Genomic DNA, 27,572 nt, shown 5'->3' on the forward strand with positions numbered 1-27,572 from the left:
AACCGTCTGCGCGTCTGAATTACTGCTATCACCATAAATGTCAGCTACATGTTTCAAGTGTGATTAAATTAAAGTAAAATGCAAATACAACTGTTATTCCAAACAACTCTGCTGATTCACGGACAATGTCAAGTCTGTCCCAAGCACTGTCTGACCTAGCCACGCAGACATTTTTGATGGCAGGAACAGCAAGTCAATACTCATGATGCTGTTTCCTTGTGGATGATTGTTCTGCTGCCATACATGGCAGAAAAAGGACAGGGAAAGCAGGCAGGAATACACCTCAAATCTACATGGTGAAAAAAACGGATTCCTTCCTTTGTCATGAAAGTTATGTCCCGCAGTTTTACTGCTTTTACGGCCTAATATTAAGAAAAGTTAACAGTTAACAATCTTAGGAAATTACGTTTTATGCTGCCACTTATGTCTCCTCCTCACTCGTTTGCCAGCTCTCAGACGCCAGGTCAATGATGGTTAAGAACACTACTAATCGATCCCCCAATTAACTGAGGATGACAAAGGGGGGGGGGCGGTGTGGGGTTTGAGTGTCTCTAAACGCGAGAGGGGGTATGATCCTGCCGGCTCCCCTCCCGTCCTTTAACTTGACACTGGGTGTCACGGGCCTTTTGAAGTAGTGGATAGAGAGGAGGTACACAAGCGGAAGAGGAGGGGGACGAGTATGGTGCCAGGGGGAATACACGTGAAGGAAAATCTTGACAGAAGCCCTCGACGCGTGTTATTTATTTTTTCTGAAACGTTTGAATGCGTGTGTGTGCATGTGTGTGTTTAGCGCACCAAACCTTCTTTTAAAAGGAAAAAAAAAAAGGGTTGCTAATGAGCCCTGGCTGGCGACAAGTACTCCAATTGATTAAATTTGCATGGGAGTCTAAATCATGACGGGGGCCCTCAGTATTCCACCCGCCCTTAGGTACACATATACACACACACACACACACACGAGGCACCCGTGTGACTTGCCGCTACACCTCCACATCAGGGGGTAACTCTCTGCAGGGGCGAGGGGCAGCAGCAGGGGCGTGGTGGTGTGTGTGTGTGTGTGTGTGTGTGTGCGTGTGTGTAGTCAGGGCGTGGAGCGCCCCCATCTGCCCCGCTATTACTGTCAGGCCATCATTCAGGGAGATGCCAAGCGCGTGCCTTGGGGAGGTGTTCATTAGGCTTTAACTAGCGGATGCGTCATTGTCTCGCAGCCTCCTCGTGTCATTGTGTCTCTTTGATTGTGTGCGCGTGTATGCGTGTGTGTGTGCCTGCAATGCAATGTGATGCATGTTTGTGTGCGTTTACAATCCAACCTGCTCGTTTCTTTTTAAATACAATGGGGATGATGGACTAATACAGCGTTGGAAATTTCTCCTGCAAAATGATCAGATTAGGTCAAATAAGATACCAACATTTTGACAAGTTGTTTTTTGCAAATACATTTTCTGATGACAATGTTTGTATTTGAAATTTGGGAGTTAGGTTGCCATTTTTATTTTTTATTATATAAAAGTGGTCAAAATACAGGGAAAAAAAAATCTGTTTTTTTTCCACGTCTTTTATTATCACACAACAAAAACAACTCGTCTTTCTAAAAATGATTTGTATTCGAATTTTTTTTTTTAATTTAAATTTCCAAAATTAAACCACCGTGCTTTTCCTCATTATTGTTTTCCAATTTTGTATTAGATCTCAAAATTATTGCAATTTTTTTTGGTTTAAAATATTGAACAATAATGAAGTATGTTATTTCAACCAGTGATAAATTTCCTGCCGTCTCTCCCTGTCCTTTCTCATCTTTTTTTGTGCAGTGCAGCCCACAGCTACATGTTGCCTTGGAAACAGCATAGTGGGTGTGACTGATGGGTTTTGTTTTGTTTTGTTTGTTTTTGTGTTGGAGGGGGTGGTCGGTTGGGGCCAATTCTACCTAGCAACAAGTGATAGGGCCAAGAGAAATGATGTAATCCAATTTCCATTTCTAAATTTGGGTTTAAAATAAAATGTTGAAGAAAATGCCGTCGTGGTGTCGTCTATGTTTACTTGTATGTGTGCGGTGCATTTCTTCTCACCAAGTTTTTTTTTTTTTAATGTGTGTATGACTAGATGGGTGGTGGTGAGGGGTCGTGGCTTTCAGTACAGTGCATGCGTGGTTATCCCGGGTGATTGCAGTAATCATACGAAGGAGGGAGGGAGGGAGGGAGGTTGGGCGGGGTGTTAATCAGGGTTTGTTCGTCAGTGGCCTGATGAGGGCCGCTGATTGTAATGTGATGCTGACGACGGCGGAGACAAACTGCCAAGAGAATAATTAGCGTGCTGGTGTACACTTTTTTGTTTTTTTTTGTGGTATTGCCCGGCCTCTTTAGGAACACCACGACGAGAGTGTAAACAAACAAGCACTTGTCCACGCATTGTGCAAGTTTTCATTGCAGTGGACAAAACAAAGCGTGGTAATGTATTTGGTGTGTGGGTGTAAAAAAAAAAAAAAAAAAAAAAAAAAAAAGTAGGAGGATGGGGAGGTGAATGTGACCCCGTGGTTTATCGTCTCATCTCGTGAGGTTTGCACCCCCTTTTTTTTTTTTTTTGGTTGCAATGGAAGGAAGAGGGGAGGGGGTGCGATATGGAGACCATTATGGCTGGCTCATCAGCCAAGTCCCTACAAGGGCTGATACAAATTAATTAACCTAATTAGATGCTGTGATTGCGGGTGTGATTACAGGGGCTGCAAGGGGTGGGAGGGATGGGGCTCCGTTTGGGTGGGGTGGGGTGCGCTGGCAGCCAGGGCCGGGGCCATGATGATGATGATGAGCCGTGAGGTGTGGGAGAGGAGCCAAGATGCTGTGCATGGCTAATGAGGAGCGCTAGCTAGCTGAAAACAATCCCTCCCTCCTCACTCCCATTCACATTCCCCACCTTCCCCCTTCATTATCATATTGAATATTTCCGATAAATTTCATTTTTGAAAACAGTCGCTTTCTTGGGTCACATTGGACTGTTTTGCTTTTTCACAAACGCACCTGTTGCACGATAAAGTCCTCAAAGAAATCACACTGGGTACAGTACAGGATCAAAATGCCTGCACATTTGCTTATATTTTGTGGGAACAGAATTGACATTCGGGGCAAATGAATTTATTATTCATTTATTTATTTTAATGAGGACCACTTGGAAGTTAACCAGCATCCACTGTGGAATGTTCCATTGTCTTAAACTTTGTGGGACCTTTAAACATGACTATTTCGGTTACCGGTGCTAATGTGTGGCCACTAGCCTCCTAGCATCGTGACAGAACGCAGCCAAAGACAAAAAGCAGTTTTTCCGCCTTATAGTTCACCTCACAGAAACACTATCAAATTACACACACATAACCACACCGTATAAACGCTCTCACACTCAAGAAGAGCAATATTCAAATCTCCATCTATTTGTATTGGAAACACAACAGACATATCTTTCTGGGCCCGAGCCAAACGCGCATTTTTTTTTTTTGTTTCTTTTCTTGCCGGCATCAGCAACTCTGCTGCTCCTAATGAGTTTGAGGGTCGACTCAAAGCGGTGTGCTGTTGGTAAATAAAAAAAAGTCAAAAAGAGGGGGAGAAAAGTTGCTCAGAAGTGCACTTTGAAGCTCCCCCTCGTGCGCGGCAAACCCCCTCGCCAATGCGACGCTGTCATTCCGTATCCAACGCACCTCTCCATCCTCTCTCACTCACAATCAGCATCAGTCGCGGGGATGTAATCTGGAAGGCCCCGCAAAGCCGACCTCCCTCACATGCACCCTGCATTGCAAGCAGCAAAGGAATGGATGCATAACTTTACATTACATGCCTTCTATCCGGTGGGAAAGGTTAACCACACACAAAATGGGCAAACATAACATCAAATTCAATTACTGGGAAGATGAGACGGAATTATGTAAAAAGGAAATAACGCTTCTGACACTCATTGCGCAGAGAGAAAAAAGAAAGCAAAGCTTCCTTCATTGGTAAAGTGATACTAAAGCAAAATTAAAGCTGAAAGGAGACATGAAAGCACCCTCGCACTCCCTTTTTATCGGCAAATCCTTGAAATGATATTCAAATTTTGATGCCATTTCTCGGGCCACATTAGATGGTATCGTCAATGCGTTACAATTTACCGTCGCCCAGCTGACCAGGAGAGAATTTTCTGAGTTTCGGAGTTGGTCAAAGTACGAACTCTGGAATTCGACCAAAATGGCTGCTTGAAACCAAAATGGTTGACTTCCTGTTCGATTTCAAGCATGAGACCTTGAGACATTTCCGCGCGTCATGTTGTTATATGATATGTCCACTCAGTTTCATGTTGATTGTGATCAAGGGATAATGTCAGAGTCGGTGTGCCGCGAGATATTGTCAGGTGTGCCGTGGGAAATGATCTAATTTGTGTGCCTGTGCGGTCTACCGCCCGGCAGCGTAATCATGTCTTTAGTACATTGTAGTACTCTTCCATACCAGCAGGTGGCAGCAGCAGCAGCAGGTAGCTAATTGCCTTTGTTTGGAGACAAGCGAATTAGTGACGCATGTTTATCCAAACAGGCCCATGTTTCACACTGAGTAAGTATCAATATGAAACATTATAAAATAATTTTTTCTTAGTGTTTATTTAATCCCTATTCAAGACGTTATAATATAATGTCATTCTTCAATGTTAAAAATGCTTATATAAACAATATAACACTTACATTGTTAAAATAAGCTTTTTTTTTTTTTCACAATTTCTGCCGCTTGTGTGCCGCGGGATTTTTTCAAATAAATATATGTGCCTTGACTGGTGGCTTTTCAATAAGATCATATGCAAGATCATGAACTGAAATGATGTCATGACATTGCTGTAAAATCACTCACTGACTAGAAATGCCCACTTTTCTGCTCCACAGGGCCGTTTTGGCTCAGCTCTATTTGGCTCGGTTCGGGATTGTCCCAGTCCCACTTCAAAACAGTACGCTGAGAACTTGGAAACTGAGGGTAGTGGAAAATGGAGCACAGCAGCAAACGGGAGACTGTGGAGTAAAACAACTTCATTGAGCAATCAAGTAAGTGACAGTCCTAAAAGCCAACATCACCAAACAAAAATACCACTACCGCCATGAAGGCAGTTTAACCGAACATTATTTCTTTGATTATTCTCAGAAGCGAATGCTGGTAACACTGTTAGCTAATGTTACTCTGTGCTAACACTGCAGGTCTGCTTACCTTTTGAGCCTTGACACGCTAGTGCTTTGGCCACCACGTCTCAGTGGTTCTTTCGTTCTGAAACTGGCAAGTCCAGCTGCCAAGACATGAAGAAACCTAGTCTTGGGATCCTTGTTACGTATGTTAATTAGCTTCGATGTTTTGTAACAGTGGGCCCGAGTGCAGATTGGCTTGGCTTGCTCTCAGACACGTTTTCGGAAACATGCAGCTAATTAAAGGTTGACTTGGTTGCGCAATCTCAGACTTGGCAGGCACTCAACTGACCCAACTATGTGTACACAAACATCAAAAAGGTCCATTTTCCCAAATACTGTACGTCCACTTTAATGTTAATGTCGGCTTGCATTCGATTGTGCGATTAGTCGGGCCTTTCGAGAAGTCGCTGTCTCCTGACTCTGCTTATCTCGCCGCGCTGATAAGCGCGAGGCCTGTCAGAGGAACAAACGGTAAATACTTAAAAGCCACTTAAGGATTCTTCCCTCTTTTTAGCAGTCACACTTTAATTAACACCGCCGATATCCCTGCAATGAGCCGATCCTATCAGGAGGTGAACCACTCGGGGACGGGGGGCGGGGGGGTGTGTCTCTGACCAGTTTTTAGTGCGAAAATGCATGCACACTCTCGGTGGAAGTGTTGTTTGTGCGCTCTCCAGCTAAACAGCTGTAGCGCGCCGCTATCAGATATTTATAAGCGGATCATGAATATGGATGGGCGGCGAGATGGGACTGATGTTTGTCCTCTAAGAGCGGATGAAAGGGGAATGCGCTCCCTTTTCCCAGGCCGGGGAAAAGGGAACGCTGGTCGGGATTGCCAGTGAGACTGGGGGGAAAAAAAAAACGGGGTGCAGGGTACAAGGTGGCGCGGGACAGATGGTGGGGTTTAATGACGTGCGATTTGTGTGGCGTTTTCTCTTGTGGATGTTGAGATTAAAACCTTGTAAGTGGAATGTCAGCGCTGTCGTCGCGAGGACTGCCATCTCGATACCTGCCGACTCCTCTCACTATTGGAAGTATGGAAGTAAAACCACATTATTTGGTGGAAATGAGGCTCCGGTAAAAGACAACCATTCCAAATCGCAGACAATGAAGGATCCATGAATAAACACGATTTTGGAACGGAAAGGTCGGAGTACCTGTGCAGAACCCGCAAAAGACGAATCTGGAACCTCCCTCCTGTGTGGCGACAGCGCTGACCGTTCACCCAGCGCACTGCCTCGACAACGGCCTTCCAAGACAAATCTCTTTCATTGCCGCAGTGAATTGCAAATGTCCTTGCGCGTAATGCTGCCAATGTTTGGTCAGGAATGAACTGGCCTAAATCACTGGCCTAAGTGACCACCGTAGAGGTCAACGCACCGAGCACCGGGGAGCTGAACTGCGATGAACCTCTCTGTGCTCATCACAGAGTCATCTATCAGCGCTAATATGCCGGCGCTAAGCAACCTGTACATGCATTAGATCTCCCCTATTACCATAATGGGCTGCTTTTTAATATGGCTAATCGGCTGGCGCGACCTTGCCCGTTCGCTCGGCAGGTAAAAGGACAAAGATGACGCGGAATGGACATATTTAGAGGCTAAAGGACCATTAGGGACTTTCAGCAGTTCGTAGATACGCATCATAAAAGGGAAAAAAAAGAGATGGGCAAATGAGTGCACGACAACAAACGAGCAGAGGAAATGGCAATAAATGCACACAGGCATGGAGGACCTAAACGTTGGACGAGAACGTACTACGTCAGCGTGGGTGCTATGTGGTACTTAGAGGGGGGCGGAATGTGAAAAATTTGCCTCCGCAAAACTGTAGTGGTTAACATTTTGCTTTTTTGTCTGAGCCTTTGTAATTGTGGACAAATGATCCCAGGAGTGGGACAATAATGTTTTTATGGGACTCCAAATGTTGAGCTCAACAGGGTCATCGTGGGAGTGTAATGGCCAACACGTGGCCGAGCTTGAACTCCGCCCGGCCTCGCTGCCGATCCGGAGAGAAGGGGGGGGGGGGGGGTGCTTGGCTGGAGGAGGAATGGGAAGAAAGTGAGGGCTCACCCCTCTGGGTCACGGCAACAAGTGCTCACTTTGTCCTCATGGGAGACAACAGCCACTCAGAACGCCAAGTACCTTAATGGGCAAACAAGAGCCAGACTGGGTCTTGTAAACCGGAGAGATAATATTTCCCTGTTGCAGAGCCGTGCCTGGGTTGCCCACGTCCTGGCATCCGATGAATAAGGCCTTCCGGCTTTTGGGCAAGAAGCCTTCCTTTGTCTCTCTCTCTCTCTCTCTGGACCTCTTGGATGCTTACTGTCTGTGATGTGGATCAGAACAGAGATTATAGGATTAAAATACTTCAGTTCGAGATCAGTTTGTGCCAAGGGACTGACGGACGACATCCATGAATGGAGTTTTACTGGGATCCGTTGGGACCCGTTGATGTTGATGTCAAATCCGAGTTGTTACTTCGGTATCTCCATTGGGTGCCATCACTTTCCCTTCAAAGGTTCCGTGAATCACATACTTCTGAAGACTCACAGAAGGACTGAAGACCTAAGTCCAAGATCAGTTCATACCAAGGGATGGTCCTAGATAGGATTTGGCCCAAGTCTGCTACATCCATTCCAAGTTGTTTTTCAATACCTCCATTGGGCGCCAGAGCTAAACACATCCTTTTTAAGACTCACAACGGTACAAAATACAAACACCAAATACCAACAACCTTGGATAACAAAAGCACTGTTTTGAGCAGATGATCGATAGTCGCGGTACTGTTTATGTTCAACAGTTGATTGTGGATGTAACGCTTCAGTTCGGCGCCCTGCGGTTGGCTGGCGAGCAGTACGGGGTGTAACTCCCCTCTCTTACCAAAGTCAGCTGGGACAACTACTTACTTTGGGTATAAGGTGGACTTCACCTTATACACATTTGAGACGGACAACCATTCACGTTGACCTTCGCTGGGCGGGAAGTGAACCTGCTCCGCCTCCACTGGAATCAGGCGAGTGGACCACGGCGCATATACTGGCTAGATGTTGTGAACTTGATAGCCAGCTGCTGCTCATACTGACGGACGCATTTCGGGCACACATGCAATCCATCTCCGCCTCCCTCTGTCGCTTGCCAGTGAGCATCAGTCACGTCCATGCGTCTGATATGACGCCGACAGAACCGCGAGCCGCCTTTGAGGCTCGGACGACAACATCCTCATTCGTTTAACTGATGCTTCCAAAGAGAAAACGCAGAGAGGCGGCGGCCTCTTCTCCTCTGCTCTTCTGTCCGTCCAGTGTTATGTCCAGGATATTATGGAACAACATCACCTTGCCAATGCAACAATATTGTTGTACAATATTGTTAAAAATGGATGTCCGCCCCTAGTGTCTACACACCGGACAAAAGGAAGCATCGACCATTGACAAATGCTCACATGATTCTACCGCACAGTTCATTCACTTGTGTGAAATTGATACAGCCTGGCACAATGGACCCACAAAGGAGGGCGCTCCTTTGGGTCAGAGGTCCCCGTGGGCCACCCACGTCACTGCGGTGCAACAAGCCAGCGTGGAATGCCAACGGGGTCGCTCCGCTGCAAAACCTCGGGGGGCTCGTCACCCAACCATTGTGACACACCCGGGCAGGCTTAGCTATGCGCCACCCCCGCCGGCCAATCTGCAGTATCAAAGGACCCCCTCCAGCCCAATCAGTCCCATTCACGCCAAGCCACGCATGGGCGTACGCACACAACGGCCATCTCTGATGCCCTTATGATTCTCTGCTCTGGCATTTAGCACCAGAACTTTAGCCTGTGTGTGTGTGTGTGTGTGTGTGTGTGTGTATGTGGACGCTTGCGCAGCGGGGGGGGTGAAGGGCTGGAGGGGTGACAAACGCTGTGGTGCAGATGTCCTCTCGGCTAGAAAGCACTTCATGAATGGGAACTGTTGTGATGGTCATGGGGAAATGCGCTGGAGGCCTGGCCTACGCACTCCAGTCATATGAATGGATGGAATTCAACGCCGTCAACAATGTGGCCCCTCTACTACGGTTTCACACCCACACGTTCATTTTTGAGCTTTTTTTAATCCCTCTATAAATTAGCTGGTTAATTATCGCCAAAATATTTCAAAAAAGTTGCTTTTTTCTAGAGTTGTTTTTGCCCCATCAAACATTCTGGCAGAGTTGGCGCACCCCCTCTTTTCCCTTAAACACCCTTCAAAATGTCAAAACAAATAATAATAACAATACAATACCGCATAGAATGGGCATTTTTTTCCCTCAAACTTTCAAAGTTACGCAATCCCTTCAACATCCCGACAGAGTTGGGGCACCCACCCGCTTCCTTGTGCGCACGTAAAAAAAGTCCAAAACAAACAAAAATGGTACAATACTTTGTATAATAAAGAAGTCTACCACAAACATTTCAAGTCAGGCTCCACCTTCAAGATCCTCAGAGCGTTAGCTCATCCAGCCCCTTAAACATCCTGACAGAGTTGGCACACCCCACAAAGACATTTCAGATGTTCTAGTAGGCTTTTTCTGAAGGATTTGTGCTAATAATGATTGCTTCTTCAAACTCTTCATAATTTCCTGCGCCTTGACGAAGGCCCAAGTTCCAGCTGAAGAAAAATAGCCGCATGATACTGCCACCACCATGCATCACTGGAGGAATGATGTTCTTTTGGTGATTCATGCCTCCGCTTCAAGATTCTGACAGACATAGCGCACCCCCCTTCCCCTCGGACACATCCTAAAAAAAAATGTGTAAAAATAAACATAAGCGACATTGCTGTATATAAGAGAGCAGTCTTTTCAGAATTGGTGCACTCCTCTACCCCAAGTCAAAACGATAACAACATCCTGACAGAGTTGGCGCACCCCCTCTTTCCTGCACAGACCATTAAAAAAGTCCCAGCTAAGAAATAAGACAATATCGCATAAAGTAGAACTGTCGTGGTAGTGGCCATTCATGACATTGCTCATCTGTCTCTTCCGCTGCTATTTCACACCACTGGGCGTAAGCACAGAGGTTTCCTGGGTAAACATCCAAAGCCGAGTAGGAGCTGCAAGCATCACAGTTATTGTTGCCACTTAGTGCCGTTGCGCACCCATCAACACATCCATATGTGATCAAGCTGAGAGGGCGACAGGACAATAGCAACCATTGTGGCGGCGCTCAGATCAGGAGGGCGAAACAAAGGACAACAACAACAACAGCCCCCGGATCGACGCAGCCGCAAGGCAAACCAGCTACTTCCTGGTAGAGGACGCAAAGTGACGTGATTGGTCCCCTGCTGGGAACTACCTGGCATTTGTCACGCTCGCATTGTTTTGCGGGAGCCATGCGTTGATGGCGTTTTTTGTGAACGATGCTCGACGGATGCTGACGAGGGTTCGATGGAGGGAAGGGGTGACGGGACATTTTGGAGTGACTGCAGAGGTGGCACGCATTGCGTGCGCGAGTAGGGAGGGGTGCGTGTGTGCGCTTCTAAGGGCAAACGTCGATGGCCGTGTCAGGGGTGAGTGATAACTGTGGTCTTTTCAGCACTGCGAGGTGGGACGTGATGGATGCTTAGCACGCTGGGCGCCCTTCCCCAGGCTAGAATCTGTGCACGGCGAGACTGGGGAGGAGCGAACTGCTTGGTGGGTGGTGGTCAATACGTCCAACTAATAGTATGGATAATAATGCTGTGTTAGTGTGTGTTGCAGTTGGTTGCATCCACAAACTCGCGAGAGTTGTATACAGTGCCGCAATAGAATTATATGATTTGCTCCATCCACTCAGCCAAGACATAATAATACAATGAAATAAATGCACAGTACCAGTCAAACGTTTGTAGACACCTTCAAATGAAAATGTTCTTAGTCTTAATAATGCACAGCTATGACGTGAAAGTCATTCCAGGGCATCCCACATCATAAAGCTGACTGAGAAAATACCAAGATATGCAAAACTGTTATCCGGGCAAAAGGTGCCTACTTTGAAGAATCTAAATGATAAAACATTCTGTTTTTGACGAACGCTTTTTTGATGACCAAATAATTCCATCAATATTTCATCAAGTTGATGACTTAAGTATTTATCTACAATTCGTGATTTTTTTTTTTTTTTTTAAATAATGAAAAAACACATTGAATCAGAGGGCATTTCCAAACTTTTGACTGGGACTGTATATGAATATTTTTAGGATTTAAAATACAGGACTCATATTTAAATAATAATTTAAAACATTTGTAACATCCACTATTTTATTTATGTATAAAATAAATAAAATGTAAAATAGTATAAATATTTTTACTTTTTATTATGTTATGAACTTATAATATAAATAGTAAAAATTATTATTCAGGTTTAATTTTTTTCTAAAATACAAATAAAAACAAAGTGAGTGACTTTATTTTCTATAATACAGTACTACTACAGACTACAAATACATATACTATAATACTTGGAAATAAAAAATGTTCAGCCTGAGCCCATTTTAGTTGACTTGTAGCTGGTACTATATTTCATCGATTTTTTTCCCCCATTTATTGCATTTAAAATAATACAATTTAAGAGCCTTTGAAAAAAATCTTAAAAGAAAATATTAAAATGGGACCGTGATTATTTATCTTTCTATATTTAACTCATTCACTGCCAGACATTTTCAGACCCTCTTTTACCCTGACGTTTCAAAAAATTTGCAAAAAAATCAAATAAGTTCCTCGCATTGAATGTCTGGACTGTGAAAAGACAAACGTGTCTTTGGCAGTGAATGAGTTCAAAATTAAGAAATAATAGCGATTTATTAAGGGGAAAAAAAAGATTTTACTAGTGAATAACAGACAAAAACAAAAAAAAAACAACTACCTCCACATTAGTTTTGTGACGAATACAGTACAGAGTAATTAGCATCATGCGACCCTGGAACATAGATTTGCATCAGAGCGTATTCAAACGCGAGTGGAAAATCTTGCAACTAAGAGGAATACAATGCCATAGTATGTACATGTACACTATATATACCGTACATGCTGCACTATAAGAAGTGACGGTACACCTGACACAGCTCTTCTTTTTGATGGGACCTGACTTTTCATGGCCACTCTTTTCATGGTTTTCCCTTGCATTTGAAGGCTTTGTGGGCTCAGTGGTCCGCTGCTTGAGGCCCCGGCACGTCTACAGAGAGGCAGGCATTGAGAAACACCCCAGAGAGGAGCGAGTGCAACCTGCCTTCTGTCTTTTCTCAGTCTTCAAACGCGCCTCAGACTACACAGAGGGAGGCAACAAAGCTAATGTGAGGAGGCACTGAGACCTTTGCGGCACACCACAGCGCTAATTGAGGGCTGCCGCGGTGGGACAGAGGAGGATTCTTGCGGGTCCTTTTGCACAATACGAGTGTCCGTCTATTTGAGCTGCGGCGTTTATTTATCCAAACGGACGCTATTTATTCATCTGAATGAACTGCACCCCGACCGACTATTATATGGGGTACGGAATCTTTCAGAGTGGACGCCGAATAAGAAATGAGAATGGAGGGCAATTTATTTGAAGTGAGACGTTTATTTTTCCGCACCCTGCAATTAATTCAAGCAGGGACGGTGTTTGCCGAAGTTTAGTGATTCATTTAAGCATGGTGTCTATTAAAGAAGAGGCCATCATTTCAGCTAACGTGGCAATTCCAGGAATATATTTGAGGTGAGGAATCCAAGTGGATGACTCGGCCAACGATTAATTGGGTTACAGAATCTTTTCCACTAGATGCCACTAACTGTGAGTGAAAGTTTAGTCGGACTTGCCAACGGACGGCCGTTTAAAATTAGAGGCGGACCGGCCTATAGACGGGCACTATTCCCCCCCCCTGTAAAATGCGTTGACCGTGCCCACCCGAGGAAAAAAATCCCTGCTCCACCTGTGTTCACTGCACTGTGCAATTGCCTGTGAGTGTGCCAACACGGGCTGGGCATAATATACTGTTCATCAAGTGACCTTCTAGAATCTCCGGGGCATTCTCATCTACGGTTTCTGTGCCTTTCTATCCACACCTCATAAAGCACACATATGGGCAGAGGACTGTATTGTCACTCAGTTAGTTTAGTAATGGCAAAGTGAAGGCCCCGGGGCCACCATTTAATTGCTTTGGCCCCTGTGCACACCAAAAGAGGTGCCACACCAATTAATCCCCTTAGTACAGCACCACGTCCCGTCCCCCTGGCAGAGGCGTCCCGCAGGGCTGGGAAGAGCCGCTGACAACAATGGGTACCACCTCCACAACCTCGGCTCCCCCTTCCCTTCCCTTCCCTTCCCTTCCCTACAACACCGGCTCATCACCTTTCATGTGCGTATGCAAGATCCAGCTCCCTCATTACATAGCGGCATCAATTATATATCAACTTAAAGTAGTAATATTCAGTTTAGATCAAAAAAACGGACCAATATAAAGAGCATCATATTGTACTCAAATGTGTTACTCCAAATGTCTGTTTCATCTTTCATTAAAGGCTACAGAGAGGCAAAAGCAGTTTGAAGCCTTTGCTGCACTCACAGTGATTACGCAGACATCCTCGCGGAGGTGCATTTTCAAAGTCTGAAGGGCATAATTGACCTCTTTTGCGTCAGGTACCACGAAAGTTAAAGGGGGGAACTAGAGGAATGGATTTTTGATGTCAGGAATTAGAACATTGTGACTCAACATTGGACAAAAACATCGTCCGCATTGGAGGGATCCGTCAAAGACGTCCCAAAATATAGTCTGTAAAGCAAACAGAATCATTTCATATGTTTGCATGCAAAGCTGTACAAATTTCCCCCAAATACGTGGAGCTGCTATAAAGATGTAGGCCAGGATATGTGATACAGTATATTTGAAGATGGGAGAACTCTTGGGTATGGATGCACCAAGCATTGGGGTTTTGATGACAATTTAGACATTTTCAAAACATTTCTTAGAACGCAGTTATGATCCGGGAACATTGACCAAGCCGAAATTCATTTGTTCATTTTGTGCAAAATAAATTGGAAGCATGTCTATTTAAAAAAAAAAATGCATAAAACGAATAAATGAATTGAATGCATTAGAGAGAAAAAAAATCTGCAAAATGCATATAAAAGTTCAAGGACATTTTCAAAAAATGGACCAATTTACGCAAAATTCCCCACCGCAATTTGAAACTCATGACATTATAATTGACACATTTATGTATTTGCCCCCCATTTACACAACATTTTCCACCCACAAATGTCAAACTTATACTAATTTTTATTTTATTTTTTAAAATTGATGAATTTATGCTACTGTTACCAATGTCCAAATCCCAGGAAATCCTCTAAAATAATATCTTGGATGGATGTATGGCCCATTTTAAGGTCATCTGAAGACAAAGAACAAACCTTGAGTCAACACATAAGCTCAGAGGTGCTCCAGGCAGGCAGGGACGTCTACAAAAGCGACAACGCTCTACAAAGACTTTCGTAATGAGCAGAGCCCAATTAAAAAGATCCTGTCCCCTCCTCCTCCTTTTATCGCCCTGGCTGAACGTCCTTCTGTCTGCTCTCCTCCAGCGCCTTGTTATTGATCACCTTTAACCCGCGTGTCAAAACTAGCATTTAGGCTCATCCCTGGGGCTGAGCGTGCGTCGATGGCACCCTGCCCCATAAATCATTACTGGGAGGGGCCGGCCTGACTTTCACACACACACGGAGCCCAACCCCGCACCCGGCGGGGTCGAGGGTCATCGACGGTCCCATGGATTAAACCCCCAGACAACCCCCCGCTTAGCCCCTCGCCCTGCGTCCAACCTGCTTCTAATCCCTCGCGGGCCCCGCCAGCGGGACCTTTTCGATTTTTAAATAAGACAAAAGGTCGATTTCTACTGTTGAATTACGTGACTGTTCTTGGTCTCTTCACCGCACATCGGAAATATGTCTTGTCAGTCTGATAGAACATTCTAGGTGAAAATTGTATGCAGTGTTAGGTATAGTGCAGGAGTTTGTGATTGGGCCAAGAGGATTGTGTCGCCGTATCAATCAATCAATCCTACGTTAGCTATCAGAACATGAGTGCCATTGATTGTATGTTAAAATATAATACAAGTGGGGAAAAAAAAAAAAAAAAAAAAAAATTCAAGATAAATGACCTGAAGTAGTCTGCTGAGAATGTCAATGTGACGGATGAAATGCGTGTCATATTCATGACAACTCACTTTTTACTGAATGGCAAAAGGATGTCTTTAGTCACTTTAGGGCTACCGTACATTTTTATCCGACACACATTTTGCATTTGTTTTTCTCACTGCGCATCACTCTACACAAGTTTAATATGAAAGCACAGTCGAAAACACTCTACTTTCCATTGTGTGTGGCAATGTGAAAGTGAGTCAAAGTGGAAAAACACTCAGTGGCGCGCGAGATGGTTCGCAAAGACAAAAAGCTTGTAATGTATCAGGAGGCACATTTTGACTTTAGTTGGTCGCGCTGTGTGCTTCTTGGTGGATTTACACTCAATGTCAAAATTCGGATAAATATTGCGTTTGTGGAATATGAATTAAGTAGCAAAATGCACTCGGTTTTAGCCATCTCTGGGGGCGGCCATTTTGTCTTCTGTCGACTGAAAATGACATCACAACTGCTCGCAACTACCAATCACGACTGACCTGTTTTCTGAATCCGAGTCGTGATCGGTCGTTGTGAGCAGTTGTGATGTCATTTTCAGTTGACAAAAGTGACAAAATGGCCACCCCGGGAGATAGCTAAAAACAAGTGGATTAACACATATTCCACAAACGCAATATTTATCAGAATGCCCTGTTTCAACTAGCAGGCTCGCATAGAACATAGTCTTGAAAAAGATATGTTTGGGTTGACTTCCACTTTAAGCAGCAAAATCCACTCCTTTTTAGCCATCTCAGGGGGCGGCCATTTTTTCACTTCTGTCAACTGAAAATGACATCACAACTGCTCAGGGCTCAGGTAACGACCAATCACGGCTCAGCTTCAGGAAAAAGGTCAGCCGTGATTCTGCCTTCGTTCCGGATATTCCGGCTTTACACTCCACAGTCTCTTCTATAGCAGCAGTCATATCACGACAAATAAATACCGGTGACCTTGATTCTCTTCGAAATGTGTTTAGCATGCCGTATCCCGAGCGAAATGTCCAATTTGACGGTTTCTCACGATACTAATTCAAAGTGTAAACCGACCATAAATCGTGAATATGAATACTTCCTTGATTGCATGTAAACCTTCCCCCCCCAAAAAAACAACATCGTGGTCCTGAGAATCATTGTATATACAGGCCACAATTACACCACCCGATCTTTACATTGAATTTGCTCCCTTTGAATATCCCTGAAGCTTGTGAGGCCCTCCGAGCACGCCGTGCTCAATGCCGCGTCCCCACGCTGCAAGGCCTCTCGTCTTTTCTCTCTCTCTCTCTCTCTCTCTCTCGCTCGCTCGCTGCCCTCCTCTATGAGGAGCAACCTTGTTATTGAAGACGAGAGGGCTCTTTTTGCGTTATAGCTGACAAAAGCCAAGCTGGAATGAGAAAGGGGGTGGTGGGAGTGCAACCTTTAGCACCCGGGGGGGGGGGGGGGGGGGGGGCTGCCATGTTCTTTTCGACGCACCAATTAACTCTGCAACCTTGTGCATGAAAGTCCAAAACGCTTTGTCAGCTGCGTCGTGTGGTTGTAAAAGTCTTAAAAGGTCCTAATGCTACTGCTACTAATCATAAAGCAATCTTTGTTATGTTTATACTTTGTTTACTTGAGTGTCAACTTTCCAGCATTATCTCCGTCTGAGGTGGCAAAAACATTTTTTTTTTTCAAGAATATGTTAAGAATAATGTTCCCAGCAGGCCCACTAGTTGAAACACGGAATTCTGATTAATTTTGCGTTTGTGGAATAAGTGTCCATCCGCTCGTTTTTAGCCATCTCTGGGGGCGGCCATTTTGTCTTCTGAAAATGACATCACAACTGCTCACAGCGACCAATCTACTTTTCTGAATCTGAGCCGTGATTGGTCGTTGTGAGCAGTTGTGATGTCATTGTGGTGTGGGTTAAAACCATACCATCAATGTTGCGCAGGTTATAATTCTTTAAACGGTTATCTGAAGTCAAATGGTACAGCAACACATGTAGAGAGACAATATAACAATTCTCACAAGCATATCGTTGCTGTCATGTGAAGAACACTTATGTCAATTTTTGCGTGAATGGTGTTTCCGCGTTACAGACATGGCATTAACATGAAAATTTCAATCGACATTTTTTACAAAATTGCACAAAGGTTTTTCACAGGACAGCGACGATATATTCTTTATCATCTGCGAAAATGACTAATATTACCGCAGAATACGGAGTCATTTAGTTGTGAAACTCTACTTTGTTTATGTATGACTGTGTAACACTGCCCCCTGGTGGTCAAAGCACACACACCGGAAGGACTATCAATCAGCACTGAAACAGAGTGCTATTTTTCTTATTTAAAAAAAAAAAAAAAAACAGTTCAGCATCCATGAATTCACTTAACTGCGTCTTTCTTTTTTTCCCCCCAAAATAGGTGACAATTATTCACAAATTTTCACTATTCGACGGCCCGTCCGATCCCTACTGTGCACAAATTTGTGTTTCTACTTTCCACCAGTGAAGTGCGTTAGAATTATTTTAGTGCGTTGTTTACTTCCGTGTATCATCCCCGTCGTCACGTACTCGTTGCTCTCCGCCAGCCGAACGATGGCATCCACGAACAATGCGATCTGACAGGTGGGTCAGCGCTCTTCTTTAGCGGGCCCGAACTGCGGCTAACACCCCGCGCCAAAATGTCCCGTAAAAGTACAAGCGTGTGCAGCTGCCGGGAGGCAAGACGGCGAGATATAACGGTTAGTCACTCTTGACAGACACCTGAGGCGGTATAAAATGTCCCTCAAAGGCGTGGAAGAGGCAGACGGGAGCGCTTCTCTTCTTCAAGCGTGGGTGGGGTGGGGGTGGGGTTATAGCGGAGAGCAACTTTGTGAAGATGCACTTGTGTGTACCCCCCCACCCCCGTCACCGTCCCCCCTCCCCTTGCGCTCTTACAGGAGGCCTGAGCACATGAAGGCGAGAGAAGGGCGGGGTAGGCCCACATGGCTACAAGGCCCGCTGTCATAAATAACACAAGAGCGCTCGGGTCTCCATTCTCCCCGTCTCCTCCGGTTCACCGCCGGAGTGTTTCATATGGTAACGAGGTGTTTCTCCGTGTGGCCACATTGTTGCCCACCTTTTCAAGTGGCTCCGAGGAAGAAACCTTGAGGTAGGGGAAGAGAAGGAATTTTTGATGAAAAAACGGCATTATAGTACTGTTTTTTTTTTTTTTTTTTTCCCCCTTCCTAGAAGCCTCCATTTCGCCCCCTTACCTTCCTTGCTGTGGGACTCGAGTATTTATTACATAAACGGTAAAACGGAGAAGTGAGGGAGGAGAAGACAGAGGGAGCCTTCCCCTCTCGTCAGTTGAGATCACATCAATCGTGTTCCAGAAGTGACCCACGCAATCAGTCAGCCACTATTGCAGCACAATAGGTTCATACTGGTGCTTGAGCATGTCTGGCTCACGGTTCGGAAGTGGGTTCAAATTTTAGCTCAGGCCTCCCGTTTGTGGAGTTTGCATGTTCTCCACGGGCCTGCATGGGTTTTCTACAGGCACGAGAGGCTTCTCCCACATTCTAAAAACATGCTTGAAATGATGATTATTTTTTTAAAATATTTCTTTTTTTTTTTTTATCTTCAAAAATGTTATGGTGGAAAAAATACCGGAGAAAATTGGAAAAATCCAAAATATGAAAAAAAAAAAAATGGTATAAAGAAAATCCGGCAATATGTAAATCTGAGGGTACCGAACTGCGAAAAGGCAGCGGTGGACTGTGGTTTTAAGTTGTAATATCACGAATCGCCACTAGACGGCAGACATTGTTGCACTTATACCGGGTCTTATACTCCCCTGTACGACAACGTGAGTAGGCCTAATCATTTTTAGCTTTTTTTAAAATGATATGCAGGAGAATTTTGAGTTGATTTTTGCAAAAAAAAAAAAAAGTCATGTCTACTGGTGTTCAAGATAAATAAACGTTTTTTAAATTTGATATATTTTAAAAATCCATCCGTCAATATATTTATAAATGTGTTTATGGATAAATTTATCCATTGCAGCGTTTTATCAGGTGCGTTTTGTATTCCGGAAATGATGGTAGTTATCTAATTTCAGTTATTTTTCACACGCGGGTGTTAAAGCGTTAACTGCTCAACAACTCTAGTGCTGAACAAAACAACAGCACCTAAACAGCATCTCAGATTGATTTAAATGTGGAGTCTGACTGCATGTTGAAAATGAGTTCTTTGCGCAGCATGAGAAGATGCTGTTTCGGAAACGATCTTTGCATTTTTTTTTTAGAAACGTTAGGCCCGCCACACACCGAGCAACGTGACTGAAATCAGTCGACCATCAGGACAAAAAAAAAAAAAAAAAAAAATACGGTACTGACACGCAGCAACGGAAAAGACGGTGAGCCTGGATTGGGTTTAGAGGCTTCACATATGTTGTATATTTGGGTTTCATGAACCACGAAAACATGGTGCAACTGTCAAGGAGGAAGTGAATTGCCACAAAGTGAGGAAACGGGCGAGAATGACGGCGGGAGTGTGTTTCTGTTACTGACTGTTAGCAAAGATCAACAGCCCCATTCACTGACTTGACTTGAAGCATCCGGTATATATTATATAATCACGTTTTTGCATTTTGAAGGGAATGGTTTCAAAATTAGAACAAATCCGTTTCTCGGACCGGCCTGTGTCATTTTACTCCCCGAAAGCGGATATAAATAAACCTAATAAGCCATTTTAAAGTCGTGAATGATGAAGTATAATACTCATACAGTATGCCTTGACAAAATATGCATACATAAATGCAAGACACAAGGATGATTTGGAATCCTGGGAATCTCGAGCAGGTAGCGGCGCTCCCCATTATTCTCCATATTTCCATAATTGCCGGCATTGTAGTGTCATTAATAGGAGGCAATGGCGCGTAATACGCTTAATGTTATTTATCTGTCGGCGGATAGCTGGATGCTGCTAATCCTCGTTCATTTGCTGTGGATCAATGCAAATCCGCCAGTGTGAGTGAAATAACGCCCCCCCCCCCCCCCCCCCCCCCCGACCCGCTCCCTTCCCCACAACCCCCGCTTCTGCACAGCCAATGGTTCCTGATGTATTTTCCCACCATTAACCAGTCATAATCCCTGCTAATCATCACTAATCCACATCTCCTCTGCATACGCCGTGAGAGTTGACGATGCTTCTCCTGGCCCAAGGGTGGCGCTCACGACCGTCAAGGTGCTCACTTGGTGTGGGGAGGGGTGTGTGTGTGTGTGTGTGTGGGAGGGGGGGGGGGGGTGCTTGGGGCTTGGTCAGCAAGCAGTTTGCTGTTGTGTGATGAGTTGTACTCATGTAACATTGGTTTAATTGTATAATGGAGGTTGCGTCCCAGGTACAGAACAGAAATTGCATACCGTGACTATCTTTCTCTCTCTATCATAACACATGGCTTGCTGTGTTCTGATGGGACAAGATGAAAAGTTGCAACAACATATAGCAAGTATAAAATATGAAACAATATTTTTAGGAAAGTAAGACAGAAACACGGAACCCTGTCTGATATTTTGGCACACAGTAGTTTTAAATTAAGCAACCATCAGATTTTTGTCCAATTTAATTATGAAATACGCAAGCAATCAGAGCAGTGTTAAATATTTTTTCATGATTAGATAACCATGGGTAAAATATATCTTTAATATAATTTATATATTAATTGATTGTATCTTCCCTGAATAGAATCAATAAGCTTTTTTCGTAAAACATTTCCAAAGTGTGTGTGGAATATATATATGTATATATTAGGGTTGTAACAGTACGCTAAATCACATTTTGGTTCGGTTCGGTTTTTTGGAAACTTCGGTTCGGTATATTTTCGGTCCAAAAAAAAAAAGATTTAAAAAAAATAATGTTTATTTTGAAAAGATGACAAGTAAATGGTACATTTTTGGGAAAAAATAAATAAAAGCGAACCATTCGGGTGATATTCTAAGGAATTACACCAGAATAAAAAATAGACTAACAATAAAGTTCTCTTAATTTTGTAAATTATTAAGACCCTGAAATCTTTAAATACTCAGCAGCAACAGCCTATGACTATGACACATCTAAGTATTCAAGTTAAAGACAAGTTGTCATTACACTTTACACGTTACAATTTTTGTGATGAAAAAAAAATACATACAATAACAGTTACAATTATTGCTAACTATCTTAAAACTCTTTCTATGATGAAAAAAATAAAGTAACTTTAAAAAGTCTATGAAATTGTATGCACTTTTTAGGCATTGAAATCTTTGAACGTTGAACAGCATAATGTAACCAATTGGGTTATCTGTGTTGTGGTCGGATTTGTGTGTTGCTGAGTTGCTATGTTTCCGAGGTTCATGAATGCATCGTACGGCAAGCTAGTGGAGCAGCGGAGAAAGAAGAGCGCGAGCAATTGTAGTTGGGTTAATAAAAACGTGATAATTAAACGACGTCTGACGGCGTGTTCTTGGAAGACGCTACAATATGATAAATCTCGCTATCTAAATTTGACGTTTTTGCTCCCTCGTCTTCGAAACATTCACAGCCGGATGATGCCGTGCATGTTAGACGTGCTACCTGCCGCCCATCTCACGTGGCAATGTCGGCACACAACTTTGGGACTCCTCCACGTACCTTTCCCCATCTGCGATTTCACCAGGAAAGCCAGAATGTTCCCAAACAGGAGACCGCAGTGTACGGGGGACCTTCGAGCGCTGGCTCTTTTCTGGCTCTCTGTTTTGTGCAACTACTCTCCTCTCCCGCGTGCAAAAGAGGTGGACCGAACCGAATGCAAGTGGACCGAACCGAACATGCCATACCAAAACGTATTAATACACCCACGTGTACCGTTACACCCCTTATATATATATATCTATGTATACATATACATACACATATATATATATACACACACACATAAATATATATATACACATATATATATATATATATATATATATATACATACATATATATATATATATATATATGCACATATCTATGTATATATATATATATATATATACACACATACATACATATATAAATACATATATGTATACACACACACACAAACCATTAAAAAAGTGCTTTAGATAAAAAAAAAATCATGCTGCTCTTATAGTCGTTTGATTGTTTAGGTGTGCCTAATTGAGTGTCCCGTGAGTGAACATTCCACATATGTTCCCAACACTTTTTTGAGGGGGAACGGGTTTTTCTCTCATTTTGTAGCACATCGACATGAACATGTCCAGCGTTTGTAAAGCTTCCAAACGACTCTGGCGTTGTAAGCGTGCAGTAGCGTCGTCATACCAGCTGGGGTCGCCTGTGGTTCACTTTTGTGAGTTTGGCCTGCTGCTCCCTGGTGGAGTTTGGGCCACTTCAGTTCTGCAAACACACACACGCGCATCCGCCCCCCCCCAACACACACATTTTTAACCCCTCCCCTGCGTCCTTTTTGACGCTCTACAAGCACTAACTATGTAATAAAGAAATTTTACCTGGCATCTATTCGGCTTTTTTTGTTCCACATTTACGAACAGAAACAATGCAGAAAAGAAGGTAAAATGCTTCATAAAAAGCTGCTGGCTGGCGTTGCGAGTCGCGATGAACAATGCAAATGTCATGAAAAAAACATCTCTCTCTTTGAATAATATATATATTTTTAATAATAATCTGCTTCAAGCGCATGGGTGTCAGCCAAGAAACATAAACACAAACATGAAAACAACAGGCATATGCCACGATTCAATATTTTGTTTTATTTGCAACCAAAAGGTAAACCGGAAAGAAAACGTGTGCAATTTGTCAGGGAACGTTTTTGTGTAATATTTGACCATCAAGTCAAATACTCAGTCACAAATGGTAATATTTGATCGTTTGAAGCGTATTGTAACGTACGTGCACTTTATTCTGAATCTTTCTTTATGCAAAATGAATTCAATCCACATTTGTGGAAGTCGCACAGCGCTTGAGATGTATTTCGATCAATGATTAAAATTCATTAGTTTCAACTTTAAGGCCTTTTTATAGGCTTATAGAAAAGAAAAAAAATATTCATTCAGGTTTTCATGTCTTTTGAGGAAAAGTGTCTGCTGAGACCTTTACGTCAGATTAGAAAACACGGTTAGACATGCTTACAATGTGAAATATGTTTTGCGCACGTTTAAAAAGCGCCAAGTTGGACTACTCGATAGGGCGATTATTATCAGAGAAAAACAAAAATTCGATCTCGCTATTGCACAACTTAACAATGGATGCCTGACGTCAAATCATAATCATCATAATAACACATTATTAAGAAATACTCGATCGTGTGGTTGAAATGCGGCCTGCATAGACAAAAGAAAGGACAGCGACGACAACAGAGCACTTTGCTTGTATATACGTTTTTATGTAAGTAATAAAATATTACTATAACATAAATAGAAATGTGACTTTGCAGTCTACATTTTCAGAGCAATCAACGTACAACCAATGAGAAAGAGAGTGAAATCATCCACTGCAACACATATATAAAAAAAGAAATCAACAACAGAACTAAAACAAACAAACAAACAAACAAACAAACAAAAATAACACGTTGAAGAAATAAATATATATTTATAAATGAGTCATCAATAAATCAAAAATCATATTAAAATATCTTCTGGGATATTATTAGTAAGTGTACAAAACTGCCCGGAAAGGAAAGAACCAAAAAACATATTTCAGAACAAATACAAGTTTTACATATTGGACATATTTACACATTTTCTCTAAAATCACATTTTTTTAAACATTTTTTTCCATTTTTTTAATAATTGTCATGTTTTTCTTGGGGAAAAATCCCTCAACTGTCTGGTGAATAGCACTGCTAGTTTTTTTTCTGTTTTGTTTCGTTTTTTGGGACTGCTTTATGACACACAGAGACGTCAAATAAAATAAATACGATTTGAAAAGTAAACGAAAAAACAACAACCTTGGCCGCGTTGCCCTCAGGGCCCCGCGACTTTTTAATTATCACAGAAAGTCATGTTTTGACATTGGGGGAGCTGGGTCGTTGGGGGTTGGGGGTGGGCACTGAAAGTTACCTGAGTTGCTCCAACTTCTCGTGGTGGTGGTGGTTTGGGGGGGGGGCAATATGTGTGGAAGTGTTGCATTAACAACAAAAAAGTAAGTGCTCCATGCAAAGAAAGAAAGAAAAAAATCGAGGAAAAAACAATCCACAATAAAAGGGGGGGAAATGCTTTTTTAGCGTCTGCGTTTAGAAATTGCGACGTGTAGTCATGTGTGGTTAAAAAAATAAAAAATAAAAATAAGGCGTGCAAGCAGAACATGTTCGTCCTGGTGCAATTGGAATATTTGTTAATTTCCCACCGTTTTCCTCCCAAATTTGGACCCTGATGAGCTCCCGTCACGACTACAAATTTCCGTTGCGCCCCCCCAAAAGAAAAACAACAAAAAAACACAACACTCGGGTTAAATGGTTTGAAAATTAAAAAAAACAAAGCCCCAAACAAATCACGATAATGAAAAAAATGTTCATTCAGTGCTGACTTTTCATCTCCAGTGTTTTTTGTTTTGTTTTGTTTTGTTTTGTTTTTGCAGGCGTGTGGTGCGTTCACGGTCCCCAAAAAGGGGGAGGAGATGCTGATTCTCCTTACATCTCCTCCGTTATAATTTTGGTAAATAAATCTTTGTCTCGCTTTAAATGGAATATTTGTCACTAGATGTATGTGAGTGTTTTTTTTTTAAACATTTGTCCCCGTTGCTAAGTAAAAAACAAACTGCACACAGCGTCGCTCCCCCCCCAAAAGTCTCGTCGAGGAAACTTAAATAGTGTAAACTCCACGAAGTCCCTTTTATTTGTCTACAAAGGAGCCTGGTGGCGGGGTCGCATGGGTGTTGGGGCAGGGGGTTGGGGAGTGGGGGGGGGTGTCGTCTGTCAAGTGAGTCACTGCACGGGGCTGTGTAGCGAGCGGTGCAGCGGGGGGGTCTCCGCTTGGGAATATACGTCCTCCATATTGGGGTGCGGGACCCCCACGGGCGTCATGCGCTTCTCCTTCTGTCTCCGGTTGCAAAACCAAACGCGCACCACCTCCTTCTCCAGCTGCAGCGTGCCGGCTAAAGTGCTGATCTCGTGCGCCGACGGCTTGGGGCACTTGAGGAAGTGATTCTCCAGCGCCCCCTTGACGCCCACCTCGATGGAGGTGCGCTTCTTGCGCTTGCGGCCCTGCGCGGCGATCTTGTCCAGGTTGGTGGGGCTGCCCGTGTTGGAGTCGGTCTCCTCCAGCCACTTGTTCAGCAGCGGCTTCAGCTTGCACATGTTCTTGAAGCTGAGCTGCAGCGCCTCGAACCGGCAGATGGTGGTCTGCGAGAACACGTTGCCGTACAGGGTCCCCAGGGCCAGGCCCACGTCCGCCTGCGTGAAGCCCAGCTTGATCCGCCGCTGCTTGAACTGCTTGGCGAACTGCTCCAGGTCGTCGGAGCTGGGCGCGTCCTCGTCCGAGTGGTCCTGGTGGTGGCCGAACGCCTGCTGCGGGGACTCCATGTGGCCGTCGTGCACCCCCGCCGCCGCGTCGTCGTGGAGCGGCTCGCGCATGCCGTGGTGCAGGGCGCCCGGCTGGGGGCTGCCCAGCATGGCGTTCAGGTTCGTGTATCCCGGCTGCGAGTAGACCAGAGCCTGGTGGCCGCCGCCGCCGCCGCCGCCTCCCCCGCCGCCGCCGCCTCCGCCGCCGCCGCCCGACGCGGGCGACAGCGGGGACAGGTGGTGCGCGCTGGCCGGAGCCCAGGCGCCGTGGTGGGCGCCCGGCGTCTGCTGGTGCACCAGGTGGGATCTGTGGTGGAAGCCGGCGGCCGCCAGGTCCTCGCGGCTCGCCCCCACCACGCCGCCTTTGTGCTCCTGCTGGCCGAGGTGCGTGCCGCTGGACCAGTCGCTGTTGGACGTGGGCAGCCACTGGTGGTGCGTCAGGCTCATCGGGTGTCCCGTGTTGGTGGCCGCCAGCCCCTGCAGGTACTCGTGGTGCATCATTTTCTGCACCTCCCGGTAGGTGGTCCCCTGGTGCATGCGGTCCGAGTCCGGGTGCATGAGCGGGTTGGACGGCAAGGAGTTATTCCGCGGGATGTACTGAGCTGTTGTCGCCATGGCTCCGACTCGGAGAAGTGACGGGCGCCTCGGAGGTCTGCGGGCTTTAGAGCCCCGGACGGCGTCGGCGGAGGCTCTGGGAGGTCTTGGGCCGGCGCGAGGACACGCCTCCAAGAGGAGAGCATTGGCTCCGCTCCGACGGAGGCCCGCGGGGACGCGCTCGATAGGCGCGCGTGAGCGCGGCGGAGGAGAGGAGGGGGACGCGCGCGCGCGCTTTTCTCTAACGTTCGTGTGTGTGTGTGTGTGTGTGTGTTACTTCACCTTAAAAGTCCAAACGTGTGGGGACCCACTTTTTTTTTTTTTTTAGTACATTAATTTTAATAATAACAGTACAGGGAGCACCATTGATGCTTTATGTTCACTACAATAACATTACATGCACCTTAGTGAGTTCATTATAAGCCACTTTGCACATTTTATTTTTTACAATATGTGTACTTTCTTCCCACTGTGACAGTATCCCATTCACCAATAGTGTGACAAGCCTTGTTTGTCTCATGCTTAAGAGTCGAGTGTAATCCTTTCATTTGATTTTTATTCACATAAAAAGAGATTATGAGCCACGTGGAGGGCTTCTTACAATTAAATAAAACAGATATGAAGTAGAGGGGGAACACACACACACACACACACGCACGCACGCACGCCCCCCCCCCATATTTCTTCTTCAGTTTATAAATGCAAGCATGTGGGGACCCACTTTGTTATTACATTAATTGTTCAGATTCAATACCTTGGACGCTTTATATTCACCATTACTCAGCTTAATTTAACCGTGTTGTCTTATGTTGATTTTAATGCCACTGTGCAAATTTCATCCATCCATCCATCATCCATCACACTGCATCACACACTGAAAGCTGTCACTAATATTTTGTCCCTCTCTCTCTCTCTCGAGGAAACAATACTTAAAAATATATTCAATATTTTTAGTATAATACTGTTTGGACCCTCTCACGTTGCTAAATTAGGCAAAGCACCTATACGGGAGAAAAGAAAATACACTTTCAATGTAGCTGTTTTTCCCGAACAAATATATTTATGAAAAATCTAGGAAAACATATTTAATAATCTCACAAACCTTTTATTATTTAATCATTTCAAATCCCTATACTGCACCACTGTCGTCAC

At 44.3% G+C, this 27,572-nt stretch overlaps 1 protein-coding gene across 1 annotated transcript; it reads right to left on the reverse strand.

Annotated features, from left to right (window-relative positions):
- Positions 1-23,682: 23,682 nt before the first annotated feature.
- On the reverse strand, positions 23,683-26,682 carry pou3f1 (POU class 3 homeobox 1). Its single transcript, XM_086037983.1, has one exon. It carries the CDS (start codon positions 26,439-26,441, stop codon positions 25,251-25,253), a length of 1,191 nt encoding a protein of 396 aa, XP_085894109.1. The 5' UTR covers positions 26,442-26,682; the 3' UTR covers positions 23,683-25,250.
- Between the last annotated feature and the right edge of the window lie 890 nt (positions 26,683-27,572).

Source organism: Filicampus tigris, chromosome 8 (assembly GCF_054856515.1).
Source record: "Filicampus tigris isolate MCC_2025a chromosome 8, RoL_Ftig_1.0, whole genome shotgun sequence".
NCBI lineage: Eukaryota > Metazoa > Chordata > Actinopteri > Syngnathiformes > Syngnathidae > Filicampus > Filicampus tigris.

What these genes read in the sequence shown, in the direction of transcription:
- pou3f1 (XM_086037983.1), bottom strand. Translation starts at nt 26,441, where the DNA reads ATGGCGACAACAGCTCAGTACATCCCGCGGAATAACTCCTTGCCGTCC.